Here is a 13,305-nt window from a genome sequence, read left to right as displayed (position 1 = left end):
CCTACCTACTACTGGGAAACTTGACCTGGGCCTAGTCTCCCAACAGGTACTTACTTAAACCACTCGTACCTTCCCCAATCAAATTCTTCTCCCAGAAACCAAACTTTTATACACATCAATCATCACAAATTCTTACCAGGCACTCGTTTACACCACCACACCAACTTGCTTACAACACCACAAGTAGCCTCTCCGGTTTGGGAGAAGGCGGCAGGCCCTGAGCCGTCGATGAATTCAAACTCGCGCCATCCTCATCCGTCTGGTAAAAGTGAACAGTATGAGACACCCAACTGCACATTTTGATCCAAGGTTGCGCGCACAGCTTTTCTGCAAGGACTCAACATGTTGAGCACCCACCTCATTCCCAATTCGCTCGTAGGCCTCGATTTCAAACTCAATCTCAACCTCGATTTCCCAAGTATTTCGTCGACGAACATCTGGTTGTTACGATGGCCGAATTGCGGAAGGAGCGGGAAAAGAATGAAACAGAAGGCCGCCGAAAAGTGTGCCATGCTATCTGATAAAGAGAGGGAATTAGTCAGTTTCATTTTCCTCAATCAGGTAGGTACGCTTCACTCCTGACTGTACGAAACTCCCCTTAAGACAAGGCACCCTGAACAGAAATAAGATGAAGATTCCTTCAACACACAACGCACGACGTGTAAAGTTAAAGTTTACCTCGGACGAAACTCACATGAAGACAGTTGACTTGTTCGGTAGCTTCAAACTACCTACAGGTACCTACTGGCTGCGATACGGCCGGTGCCTGCTCTCGCGTGCCAGCGCCAGCGCTGACCACCATGTCCAAGGGATCTAGGTACTCTATATATAGGGCCGATGTCGCAAGACATATCGACAACGGCATGCCCATCGATCTCCTCTGTCAACACCAAGCTCGTATTAGCGCTGCCGCCGGCGGGTCTGCACTCTGCAGTCGCATCCCAAGACGAAGCTAGCGCTTGAGCAGATGACTTGAAGGTCGTCGGTCTCAATGAGGGAGGCAGGGAATGGAACGGGGTTTACCGTGCGGCCCCGTACACAAGCGCGCACTACCTTGCACGCACGCGCGGAGAAAAAAGAAAGAGAAAAGAGAAAACACAGTGAGAGGAGCAAGTGTCCTCACGATCCATACATACTCTGTTTCCATCTAGGGAAATCAAGGTCCGCGGCAAGCCGGTCACCACCCAGTATTTCTCTTCCAGTCCCAGCCTCCAAGACTGCCATGAGAAGGCCACACACCTTGAGGAAAGATGCGCAAACTTGCAGCAGAATTACGCGGACTTGGCCGCGCAGCAAAAACGCATGCAGTGGGCGCTGACTGTTATCTCGGCGCTGCCAATCGAGTTCGTCGATAAACAACAACAGTTACCTGTGAAGGCCGCTATCGCCAACTATATTGGCGACGAAGTTTCTATTATTGGCCTTATAATAAGATGGGGGTTTAGGAATTTGAATCTAGATAGGGATAATACTATTAAAGTCTTCGAAGGACAGACCGAAGTTGGCGAAGTCGCATCCGCAGACTTGAGGGAGGACAAACTGTTCGCCGTAGCCGGCCCCGGCGCCGGGGTCTTCAAAGGATGGGAGTTGTACTGTGGTATGTGGTCCAGGACTCTCGAGCTCTTGAAACTTCCACCAAGTGTAACAAGCGAAGAGACCAAGAGCCAAATTCCCCGAAACTTTTGAGGGGTGCGCTGTAGTCTGCAAAGCCAAAGTTCAAAGACAGCAGTGCTCTGAACACCATACTTTCGCAAATCACAAAGTTTGGTCCCCTCAAAGAGCAAGAGTTTGAGACTTTGCCGACCATAACACAAGTATCGGCCTTGTTTCAAAAAGAGAATGACGCCAGGAGAGCTGTCGAGGTTCTCAATCAGTCATCTCGATCAAGTTACGCCGACGCATACCGAAAAGTAGGAAGAATTCATAATAGAAGAGCAGGAAGCGCACGAGAAAAGAAAGAGGGGCACACACCAAGAAAAAAGGGCAGAGGAAGAAACAAAAACAACAAAAAAGCAAAAAGAAACAACACCCTCGGGAAACGTCCTGACACTCGTCAGAGTCGAACGCGGAACCCTTCGCCACACTTGTGGTGCTACACTTGTAGCCTGTAGGGACCTTACTACCGCTGGTTGAGCCAACGGCGAGGGGACTTGTTGTTGGAAGTAGGGGCTGGACCTTGAGCTTATAAGGGAATTCGTAGGGGACTGGTTGTGCGGTTGCCTGGTTGGCTGTGAAGGGAGCGCGGCTCAAGGTTTTGTTCGTTCGTCCGATGTTATCGGTGACGGGTGAAGGGTGTCTGGGTCGCTGTGGTCTGGGCCCCGGCTGGAACTATCATGACAGGATGGGCTTCCGAGAGGAAGGTACGTGAGCTTTGTGGTGTGAGCTAGGTTGATGTGAGCATACGGCAGTGAAAGTTGGAAGAAATTCAAGGCAAAGGCTTTGACGGGACGTAGAAAGATTTCCGGTTAATAAAGACGAGAGTACCTGGGACCGTCAAAGTGAAGTTGCTAGTGTCAGCTGGAAGCCAGTAAAGCCCCCGCTCGACCGTCATACCAGGAACATTGGCGAGCTTCTGTACTTCTTGGTGGACGAGCGAAGCGGTTCTAGTAGGGAGGGCTCGATGGGTGCCCCGATAATGGACGCTGGTTGTCTACAAGGCGGAGAGCATGGCTTCTGGCTGTAAAGACTTGTAGCGTAACCTTCGTTGTGCTCAATGCCATGACAAGAACCTTGATCGCAGTTGGTGGAATGAAGCCGCAGTAGTACTGGACGTGATGACGGTGAATAGGACACTTAGCTGCGACGTTTGGAGATACAAAAGACTCTTCGGAAGGCTGGAGAACAACTTTGTCCATGAGATCTGCTCATCCTTATGGCATGCTAGGAAAGGGGTGTGATGTATGAGCTGCGTTAAAACACACGAGAACAAAACATCAAAGGCGACACAAGGCATTAGAGGATGTTGGTTCGAACAGAGGTGCATACAGGCGAGCATAATGAACTTGAAAGAAGTTAGCGACGTCTCTTTTCTTCTAACATCTTGTTTTCTTTTTCTGTTTTCTAATTCATCATGATGTGTGGTGGCAAAACTTAGCATAAAAACAGCATCATACAACATGTTTAATGTGTGTGAAAAAGCTGCGCGCAATAAAAGATTGGTTGAATGACAAATGCTCATGATTGCTAACGAAGTATCCAGTCATCTCGGACGGAAGTCAGATGGCCGACTGTGATAGAGAGAAAAGCTCGCGCTTGTCAAAAGAGACGCAGCAGCCAGGACGTGAGAAGAAGGAGAGGAATGATTGGGAAAATGCTTGACTGCGACTTGTTTGGTTGAAGAGGAGATAATTGACAGCTCCGCTATTCCAAGGGGAGAGTCAGCTCACGTTGTGTCCAGAATTGATGCTCGTTCCTTCCTTTCGTTGTGATACCCTATTCTGGACAAGGGAGTACCTGCCCTCATATCTTGCATGACTAGCCTTGCCATGGGCCAGACACTGGCACCTTCCGTTAGAAAACTGACCCCTCACGCAGGTTCGGTACCCAAATTGGAGTTGCGTGTTTGACGTGAGATAATGCTTCATTAAACTTTCAATCATGGAAAATACTCCATCAAGTCGCGAGTACTGACTGGTCGACATCGACAGTCTGACGACGTGAACCTTTCCACCCTTATCATACTAATACAGTATTATCATCTCCCATACCACCTCCCACCTCCCACCACCCTCTCCCCTCCCCTTCCCCTTCCCCCCTCAACCCAACCCCTCATGCACTAAACTTTATTCCCCCCATAATCCTTCGTATCCCTCCTCCCCGCCCCCGTCGTCTGTTCCCCCTCGGGCTCCGTCCCCGTCTTGGCCGGCGTCCGCTTCGTATACGCCCCAGGACTATGCGAAATCACCCTTGTATCCTTGGGATCTTCCGCCAGCGGCTCTTTCCGAGCCGATGGCCCACCCGTGCCGCCCATCTTCTGCAACGTCTCGGAAATGTCGCGGTTGCCCGTGTCGGTGGCGCTGTGCTTCTCCGATACGCCGCGGGGCTGGGTCTTGCCGCCGCGCGTCTGCCACCAAAAGATGCCGCCGAGACCGGCGGCGATGCTGATGGGCACGGCGCGGGCGCGGAGGTAGTTGGCTGCTGTTGACATTTTTGTTGTCTTTTGTGGATGAGGGGTGTTGTGGGGGGTAAGGGAGGCAAGGGAGGTAAGTTGAGTTAAAGGATCACGTTGCTTGACGTTTGGATGGATTGTTCTTGGTTCTCTTCACTTTTGCTAGAAGACGACCAAAGTGTGATTTGGAGTAGTTGCGGTGGATGAGGTGAAGTGGGTGATGGTCCCGCGACAGTTCGGTTTGATTTGTTATGTGTTGTTGTTGTAGACGAACAACGAACACTCTACATTACCCGGGAGCTCGTTTGGTTAAATAAAGGGAGGAGGTCTTTCAAGTACGATGACGTTGTGTACCTAATGATGATCTCACCTCCTGCCGCTTCCCCTGTACATTAGGTACAGTTACTGACGGAATGCAGTGGGAACTCGATCTGGCCAAGTACCTATCATTTGCGTTGTAGTTACCTACATACTCCCTTGTACACAAAGAGAATCTCCAATATAAACTGAACTCCCGATGGGTTTGAGTCTCACACTCGACAAAGATCCTCAACTTCCAAGATGTTGGAGTCTGCAAAGCCAGGAACAACACGGAAAATAAAGTGGAGTTTTCCCAATCGAATTTCAATCCATCGAAAACGAAGATGGACATCGCGCTTTCGCATGTTGTTCACTGACAGCTGACGTCAAGAGTTTGCATGACATCATGACCTGTCCAGCACGGTACTCGGCCGATCCACTGTTAAGCGAAAACCTTCTCACTCAAGCCCGTTGTGCCTCAAAGCCACGGCATGCCAGCAATAACTGTCCGAGACTTTGAGGATAGAGATCCAATTCCTTTTATATGTGTGGGAAATGTAAATTTGGAGTTTAGTTGGTGAAATCGACGTTGATGTCAATGTCGTCCGGTTTCCCTCGTCGTGCTGTCCAAGTCCACCGTTAACAACAACATGACCCTTGCATGTTGTATCGGGACAGAGAGCTCCCGTTCTCCTCTCGAACTCCGTCAGCATGTTGCCGATGGCCTACGACTCGAATTCTTCAAAATTCATGATGAACTAAGCAAGTAGTGCTGCCTCGTTTACAAAGTCTCAAAAACGCCTCCATCTAATCCCTCTTTTCACCTCCTTCAACACCAACCGGCTCCGTAACCGACGTGGGAGCCTTCAAAGACCCAGAACACCTCGGCGGAGTACGCCCATGCAGTATACACTCGTTCATGTAAAACCCCTCCTCATCGACATCCTCCAAGTACTTGATATCCAAGCCCCTGATCTCCGAATCCTCACTCGCGCGTAGATGCAAGCCGGGAATCTTGTTGATGATGAACAGCAAGATGCACGACACCACAAAGGACCAGGCTGCGGCAGTGGTTGCGCCGGCGAACTGAAGTCCAAGCTGGCGGAAGTTGCGGTTCCACCAGCCACCTGCATAGGAGCTGCCTGAATAGCCATCTAGAGCGGGAACAAAGTTGTCGGCAAAGATGCCCGTCAAAAGATCACCGACGTAACCGCCCACGCCGTGAATGGCAAAAATGTCGAGACCGTCATCAACAGAGAGGAGGTGTTTGTACTTGGCGGCGTAGTAGCAGGTGGCGGAGGTGAGGAAGCCGATGAGCGAGGCTACGTAGACGGGGACTGCGCAAGCTTCGAGTCAGTCAAACGAGCACTTGGAGGTAGCCCGGAGAAAGCAACAGAGAACACACCATAACCCGCTGCAGGGGTAATTCCGACCAAGCCCGCAATAATACCCGAGCAAAAGCCAACCAAGCTGAACTTTCTCTTGTAGAGATAGTCGATCAAGACCCAACCGACGCCCCCTCCGCACCCTGCCAGGTTCGTGTTGACAATGGCGTAGATGGACCGCAGGCTGAGGTTGGGTGCACTGCCGCCATTGAAGGCGAACCAGCCAAACCAGATGAAGACAGTTCCGAGGCACATCAACAGCGGACTGTGGGGCTTGTGGTGAACGAGTTTCTTACGGTCAACGACGTCCGAGTCGGCGACACGCGGACCGAGCATCAGGGACCAGGCAAGGGCACCGAAGCCGCTGGCGATGTGAACAGGACCGGAGCCGGCAAAGTCGTAGACACCGAGTTTGTATAACCATCCGCTAGGGTTCCACTCCCAATATGCAATGCTGGAGAGGATAGAGTCAGTGATTGTGGGAGTTGACTGTTGGCGATGGACTTACAAGTAGTAGACAAAAGTAGTCCAGCAGAGGAGGAAAAGCATACTGGGCAACAGCCTGCCACGTTCAAGCATGGCTCCGGCCAAGATCATGGCAGTGCAGGAAACAAAGGTAAAACCAAAGGCAGCATCTGGAACAAGTGTTAGCCGGCGGATGCCTGACATGGGAAGAGCATCATACACAGAATATCAGGAATATCCGAGTTGGCCATGGATGGCTGAGCAAGCACGTTTCGAAACACGGCCAACGACAAGTCTCCGAGGATGGGGTTTGTTGTTCGTGCCTGGTACAGAGAGTAACCGTATACCCAGAACTGGATTCCGCAAGCGCAAGCACAGAAGAGACTTTGGAGGACCATAGTCAGAGCCGCCTTCCTGCGGTGCATTCCGGCATAGAGGAAGCCGATGGCCGGGGTGATTTGCCAGCATAGGGCAGTGCATACGAGCATCCAACAAAGATTGCCCTGGACAGATGTAACACGCCAGGTTAGTTGCTTGTTTCTTTCCTCGATATTGCCAGTGTCCGATGCCATCAACGAACCTTGTCATAGGGCGCGTTCAGGTTCTGCGTGAAGGGATCACCTCCTTTGGGATTGGCATGCCAGTCCGGCCACTCGGTGACAGGCACAATTTCTGGCTCGGCCATCTTGGAATACCTCTCGGCCTGGTGTGTGAAGAGCTGTGCTTATCGTCCTGATATGTTCTGTCTGTTGATTGTGTCTTTATTCCGTGGCTGAGTGGGTATGTGATCGAGGACTATCTTGAGAAGTACAATTGCCAGTCGCAAAGAGGCGCCAGACCTAGGGTTTGCCATGGCCTATAAGTATTCTTTTGGTCCGTCATCTTGATATGGGCGCCGTGGCGCTGGATCGTGTATCACACAGCAAGGAGATATGCGCAGCTGGGTGGGTGGTACTCGGGCAAGGCCTTTCTTTTTCTGTCGTCAACGGCAGATAAGCAAGAGAGAGGCACACACAACTCGGGGTGCAAGCTGAAGCTGAACGGCGAGAAGGATAACGAGGTTTGGAATCCCCCAATCCTGTGTCGGCGTTATCAATGGCTACCTACCTAGTACTCTAGATATCAGCAAAAACCGGCGAGGTCGCATTATCAGTCCCCACGAGGAGGACGGCCAGGCATTGCCAAGAAGAGAGGGGAAGAGACCAACTACCTACCTCTACATAACCTTCTGGGGGATCTCCCGCTTGGCGAAAACAGGCAAAACCTTCCGCAACGCGGGGATTCTGAGAATGAAACCGACGTCGACACGCACTCCATTGAAAGGGTTGTTGGGTGGTGAAAGCAGCTGCCGGACTCTTGCCCCTGATTCGGCTTAGGCCATTTCTTGGCTCCTTTTGTGGAAGTGCTTGCAGTGATAAGACAAGACGACATGCTGATAAGAGCACCTTTGTGTGGTGGTGAAGTGCCGTGAGGAAGGGACGACCGACCGGCCGACCGACGCAACCAACACTCGCCGACATCGCCAATCTCTCTTTGACGTCACTTTGCAGTGCTTCAGTGAATCTGATGAATTCGTGAATTCGACATCAAATCATATTTAGTTACATAGATTGAACAGCAATGTGTACTGTGCAGTGTAAGCTACAGCGTCGCAACACCAAGACAAAATCCCCAGTCCGTCATCGGCATTCGATTGGCTGAACAATATGGATACTACAGTTCCCTTTCCCAATACTGTCTGCCACAGCAATCCAGATTACGAAGAAGGAAATTAAAAAAAAAAAAAAAAAAAAAAAAAAAAAAAAAAAGGGCTTACCTCTCATCCAAAGACCAACTGGACAGAGACTGTCGGAGTGCACCACCTCGACTAAACCTCCAACGATGTTGATCCCTTCAGCTTCTTTCGCATCGTCGGCGCCATCTTCACGTAGGATCACACCCTCCCAGTCGTTATAATGCAATCTCGAGCCAATGTGGTTATGTGGCTGCTCGGTAACCAATAATCGCTGATGGCTTTCGTCCAAGACCCCAGCAAACCTTCTCTTGCAAGTCCCGATCCGATCCCCTTCTATGCTTCATCTTCTCTCGCAGCATACACAGTATGTAGGACAGACGACAAATGTTTCAAGCCACGCGGCCGCTCATGGTGCCCTGCGCTTGCGTCCCCTACATATCTCCGAATCGTCACATCGGGGCTGCTGATAATGGCAACACAGCTCAAAAACTTTTGTCTCAAGCCACTGTTCAGTTTCAAGCTCTGAGATAAGTCTTTACACTTTGCGCACCCAGTTCCGACATGGACGGAATAGCACCGCCAACTCGTCATCAGTCTACGTACACCGGCCTGCTGTGAAATAAGAGCCGAGCGGGGTCTATACCGTTTCGCAGGGGTTTTCCGCCGTTGATCCAATCACGCCACGACTCTGTGTTGGGTACCGGATACCGGACCCCAGTCCAGTCTTGTCGACAATGAACACCTGGCCAGGAGAACCGTTGATTTACATAGTACAGTGGCCAGATTGTCGGGCTAAAAAGGTCTTCCTTCTCACTGGTCAGGATCTGCCGGGTCGAAAAAGATATAGCGCAGCAACCCTACCGATGTATCATGAAGTTGAGGGAAAACTGTGGTGTGGTGGACGGCTTTTAATATTGAGACGAAATTACTCCGGATCGGCATAACAACGTTGATATAGGTAGTACACTACCCGGTTCAGCCGACCAGCATAGCTCATATGCATCTTCGAGCGGCTAGGTGTTGTTGTTCTACACTACCAGCCAGCACCTTTCTCTTAACACCCGACCACGACGGTCGTCGGCATCCGAGACAGCTTCGCCAAACGGAAAGGCCAAGTCTTCCATGTCGGAAAGGGTCATGACTTGGACGTGGAAACATAAAAGCTGACCAGCCATCCTTCCAGACCCCGGTTTCACCTTGGGCCTCGTAATTGTTCAACAAGGTAGACCCCAGATTGTGTGTAAAGGGATCCTTTCAGCCTTACCTGGCCACGTGCCGGCCTCCCGCTATACCAAGATGCTCCAACGGCAAGGTACAATTCGTAGCGAGCAGGAAGCGAGGGCGGTCAAAGGGCAAGAGAAGTAAGAAGCAACGGCTTTTCTGGTAGTGAGGAAAACACACGATGTTCACGACAGCGAGCTTGGGGCGGAATAAACTGTCTGGGTGTCATCGGATTTCAAAGCAACCGTGTTCCACCCTTCCACGTGGTAAGACGCTAGCAAAAATCATACCACATACTTTGGTACCCTACACTGCTACATTCTTGCCCTGAAACATTCGTTAGCGCAGGACTTCATAAGTACCTTACATCATGATACTCTGCTCAACTCAATTACCATTTCACTATTTTTCAATCAAGCAATTGCTTCCTTGAACGTGGCTGTCTCGTTATTTTTTGTGTATTGTCGAAGTCGTCGCAAGCACCGCGCTAAATAACAAACCGGCATTGAACTGGACACCCCTGACACCACCAAGTGGAATTTTAGGCGGTGAGTGGTAGATGTTATGGTTTCCGAATTCCGATGTTACATTTTGGACAGCACGGTGTGAATTGGGCACCCGGCCTAAAGTAGCTCATCGATGTTATAAATCCCGACGGCTTTGGCACCCGAAACATTTCCCTTCTTGGACGGTCCATCCTCCTTTCTTTTTCCACCAGACCCAAACCTCGAATTCCCACCAGGACGGTTCACGGTATCCAATATCCAAGATTTCATTATGGCTTCTCCGGCGAAAAAGGCGCGAACAAAGTCACCCACGCCTGCTCCAGAAACTTCAGCAGCTGCGAGGGAATCCACGCCTGCTCCTACTCTGATTCCAGCGGCTTCGAGAGAATCTACACCTGCTCCTGCCACCCCCGCAGTTGCGAGAGAGTCAACACCTGTTCCTGCCACTCCAGCTGCTGCGAGAGAATCTACGCCTGTTCCTGCGACGCCAGCTACTGCAAAAGAACGCACGCCTGCTCCTGCCACTCCGGCGGTTGCGAGGGGACGCACGCCTGCTCCTGCCACTCCCGCTGCTGAAACGAATGCCCCTCTTCCTGGATCTCACTGGGCCGAACAGGTACGGACCGGCCACAAGCTCACAAGCCCCAATCATGATGGGAATTGATCACTCACATCGATACTACAGGGACTTCCCGAGGAGGAAGAAGATGATGCGGATTCGACCCTTGGAAGCGATGTCGAGAGCTCGACTGCTTCGATCGGTTCGAGTATCCTCAGATACCGTACTATGAACGGCAGAACGTATCATAGCGACAGCATAACGGATTCAGAGTATTGGTAAGTCTCATTGTCTGAGGATCGCTCGTCCTGACCTCTACGTTGGGTCTTTACGGCGCTTCTATCGAACTCAGACGAGTATGGAGAAAGAAACAGCCAACGCTAACCAGCATTGTGAATTCTGATACAGGGGCCCTAACGACGAAAAGCAGAACGAATTGCTGGATATCTTGTGAGTGCAAGACCATTGTGTTCACCTAGCGAGTTCTTGTAGCTGACCAAATATTGCACTTCAGCCATCATGCCATGACCATTCTTTTGGATGGCAGGCTCTATGATGCCCCTCTTCCCAAGAAAATGGAGAATGCCATCGATCTCGGCACAGGCACAGGTACGCCGACTTTCTACACTTTTATTTTTTTTTAGTGGTCGTCCTTTATACATGTGGAGGTACTAACCCGACATTCAGGCCTCTGGGCAATCGACTTCGCCGACGCATTCCCCAACTGCAACGTCATCGGCACCGACATCTCGCCCATCCAGCCCAGCTGGGTTCCCCCCAACATCCGTTTCGAGATCGACGACTACAATAAGGAATGGACCTACAAGCCTGACTTCTTCGACTTCATCCACGTCCGTTGGCTCAGCGGGACCGTCAAGGACTGGCTTGCCTTCTACAAGGACGCTTACCGGTGCTGCAAGCCGGGCGGGTACATCGAGCACATGGATACACACGGTACGATCCACTCGGACGATGGTTCCATCGACGAAAAGGTGCATGCTCTAGGCCAATGGGGCCCCATATGGCACGAGGCAGGCAAGAGGATTGGGCAGGTCCTGATCCCCGCTGCCATGATGGAGAGTGCAATGAAAGAGGCCGGTTTCGTGAATATCGTGGTGAAGGATTACAAGGTACGTTCCATCTTCCGCTTTCCCCCACAGTGTCGTATATCTGTCTATCCCAGCAGAGAATCTGACTACGGAATATCTGCAGGTCCCCATCTCGCCATGGCCCAAGGACAAAAAGATGAACGACGTTGGTCTGTACTTCTATGCCGTCATGAACCAGGATCTCGATGGTGTTCTGCAGTTCATGTTTGGTAAGGTCATGGGGTGGACTACGGAGGAGATCGGCATCTACATCCGACATTTGAAGAAGGAGATGAAGGACATGAGCATTCATGGGTACTTTGTCTTCCGCAAGGTGTATGGCCAGAAGCCAGTGGATGCTTAGGAGTAATGTACGGCTAGTAGTAGGCAACAACACCGATCGGGGCTGGATAGGTAATTTCCCACGATAGGGGCAGTTGGATAACCTGGTACCTCTACCTTACGTCAAGGTTCATCTTCCTTTTCTCAAAAAAAATAATTTGGAAATATAAAACTTGTAGTCAAAACCATGGAATGACTCGTCACATTTGTTATACAGGGTTGACCCCAGATCGGACACGTGCCTTGAGCCTTACCCGGGCCCGAAATTACTGTTTGCGTCAAGGCTATCCCTGTGGTTTCCTTCTACGCAACTACACGTATAAGCAAAGTTCGACATGGAAGACAACGCTGCGAAAGGAGAGGAACATCATCAGCGGTTCATTATTTGGTAAAGGAGGTGGTGGGAGTACTATTCACCTTCGTGGCCCCAGCCCTCCCTTCGAAAAGCCATATTGGACGTTTCGAACCTGGATTTGATTCAAAAGATGAACTCCCTTACCTACTACTTTTTGATTCTGTCGGCAAAACGAACAAGCATGACAAGAAGGAGAGGGAGGACATTACTACTGAACGGACGGATGCGGCTCATCCGATAGGTAGCATATGGGTGCATGGATAAAGATACTTCAAGGTACCTACCTAGAGGTACCTACCTACCTCTACCTATGCATGACGGCGCACAAACCAAGTCTTCCTGCATCCAAGCATGTGCACTAACACTTTTACACCAATTATAGTCAAAGATCTGCTAGTATCTCTTAGCGCAAAGCTCCCACCGGCGTGCCAGCCTAGGCCTTCCTCGGCTCATGGGCAGCTCAGGTACAGTACCTCCCATCATGTCTTTGTTCGACATTGTATGTTCCCAAACATTAATTCCGGTCCTAGTCTAGGTAGCCTCTGGATGCATAGAACGGGTAAGGCTGAAGTAACAGCGATGGGCCTTGTTCGTGAGTCAGGGGCGAGGGGCGGGTAAGAAAATAAGGTTGCAAGGGGATCCATGATCATCAACGACATATTCCAAAATGAGAGTACCTAGAGGTACTCTAGGTAGGAAAATGACGGGGGGAATATGTAGGTATATCCAAGTCGTTATTTCAGGCAGGGAGATAAGATACTGGCCACATTGATGACCAAAGGTAGAGTGATACGTGTACAGTTATTTTCCGAGATATTCACATTGACAACAAGAACACCCACCCGCGCGTTCGGCATGGCCTCCTGTCGGTTATATATCCAATTTAGAGGCAGTACACTAAGCATCCAGCGGCTTTTGAGCCCTCACCACGTGCCACTTCACGACCGAATGGATCTTGGCTTCCCTGAACTCTTTGCGAATAATAGCCGCAAAGTTCGCAATCTCCTTCGGGGTCCACCCCAGGTAGTTGGGCATGAAATAGACAAGAAAGCCCTCAATGTCATGTGTCATCGCCGCAGACTGGTAGAGGCCCACCTGCTTCAACTTTGGGTCATCAGACCAGGGCGCGAGGGGAGCCTATATGTAGGTGTAGATGTCGGTAGATAGTCAGCTTCAGCCCCATATGTCTCAAGAGGACTCACGAACGGAGGGTTGGGAGGAGGAAGGGGGGGGGGGGGGGG

The 13,305-nt window shown here is 50.8% G+C and overlaps 5 protein-coding genes across 5 annotated transcripts in view; 2 read left to right on the top strand and 3 right to left on the bottom strand.

Annotated features, from left to right (window-relative positions):
* Window positions 1-863: 863 nt before the first annotated feature.
* NEUTE1DRAFT_112424 (uncharacterized protein) lies at window positions 864-2,683 on the top strand (the record flags this gene model as incomplete). The annotated part of the gene is made up of 5 exons (XM_009855420.1): window positions 864-919; window positions 1,152-1,597; window positions 1,723-1,910; window positions 2,201-2,360; window positions 2,454-2,683. 5 exons carry the CDS (start codon window positions 864-866, stop codon window positions 2,681-2,683), a joined length of 1,080 nt encoding a protein of 359 aa, XP_009853722.1.
* Window positions 2,684-3,775: 1,092 nt separating this feature from the next.
* Window positions 3,776-4,147, bottom strand: NEUTE1DRAFT_46735 (uncharacterized protein; the record flags this gene model as incomplete). The annotated part of the gene is made up of 1 exon (XM_009854443.1): window positions 3,776-4,147. The coding sequence occupies one exon, from the start codon at window positions 4,145-4,147 to the stop codon at window positions 3,776-3,778; it is 372 nt and encodes a 123-aa protein (XP_009852745.1).
* A 1,068-nt stretch (window positions 4,148-5,215) lies between these two features.
* NEUTE1DRAFT_86715 (uncharacterized protein) lies at window positions 5,216-7,106 on the bottom strand (the record flags this gene model as incomplete). Its single annotated transcript, XM_009855419.1, has 5 exons — window positions 5,216-5,745; window positions 5,814-6,247; window positions 6,302-6,428; window positions 6,479-6,761; window positions 6,839-7,106. The coding sequence occupies 5 exons, from the start codon at window positions 6,941-6,943 to the stop codon at window positions 5,216-5,218; spliced, it is 1,479 nt and encodes a 492-aa protein (XP_009853721.1).
* Window positions 7,107-9,991: 2,885 nt separating this feature from the next.
* On the top strand, window positions 9,992-11,842 carry NEUTE1DRAFT_131564 (uncharacterized protein; the record flags this gene model as incomplete). Its single annotated transcript, XM_009855418.1, has 6 exons — window positions 9,992-10,336; window positions 10,406-10,557; window positions 10,688-10,729; window positions 10,794-10,888; window positions 10,967-11,409; window positions 11,492-11,842. 6 exons carry the CDS (start codon window positions 9,992-9,994, stop codon window positions 11,729-11,731), a joined length of 1,317 nt encoding a protein of 438 aa, XP_009853720.1.
* A 928-nt stretch (window positions 11,843-12,770) lies between these two features.
* The window catches only part of NEUTE1DRAFT_117976 (uncharacterized protein), a gene marked incomplete at both ends in the record, with an annotated part of 3,491 nt that continues 2,956 nt past the window's right edge, over window positions 12,771-13,305 (bottom strand). The window contains one exon of the mRNA XM_009855417.1: window positions 12,771-13,201. Within this exon, the coding sequence (XP_009853719.1) occupies window positions 12,962-13,201 (240 nt within the window). The remainder of the gene's footprint in view (window positions 13,202-13,305) is intronic.

Source organism: Neurospora tetrasperma (genome assembly GCF_000213175.1).
Source record: "Neurospora tetrasperma FGSC 2508 unplaced genomic scaffold NEUTE1scaffold_5, whole genome shotgun sequence".
Taxonomy (NCBI): Eukaryota; Fungi; Ascomycota; class Sordariomycetes; order Sordariales; family Sordariaceae; genus Neurospora; species Neurospora tetrasperma.
Note: the sequence above shows the minus strand (reverse complement) of the source record. Positions and strands in the feature narration are given on the sequence as shown.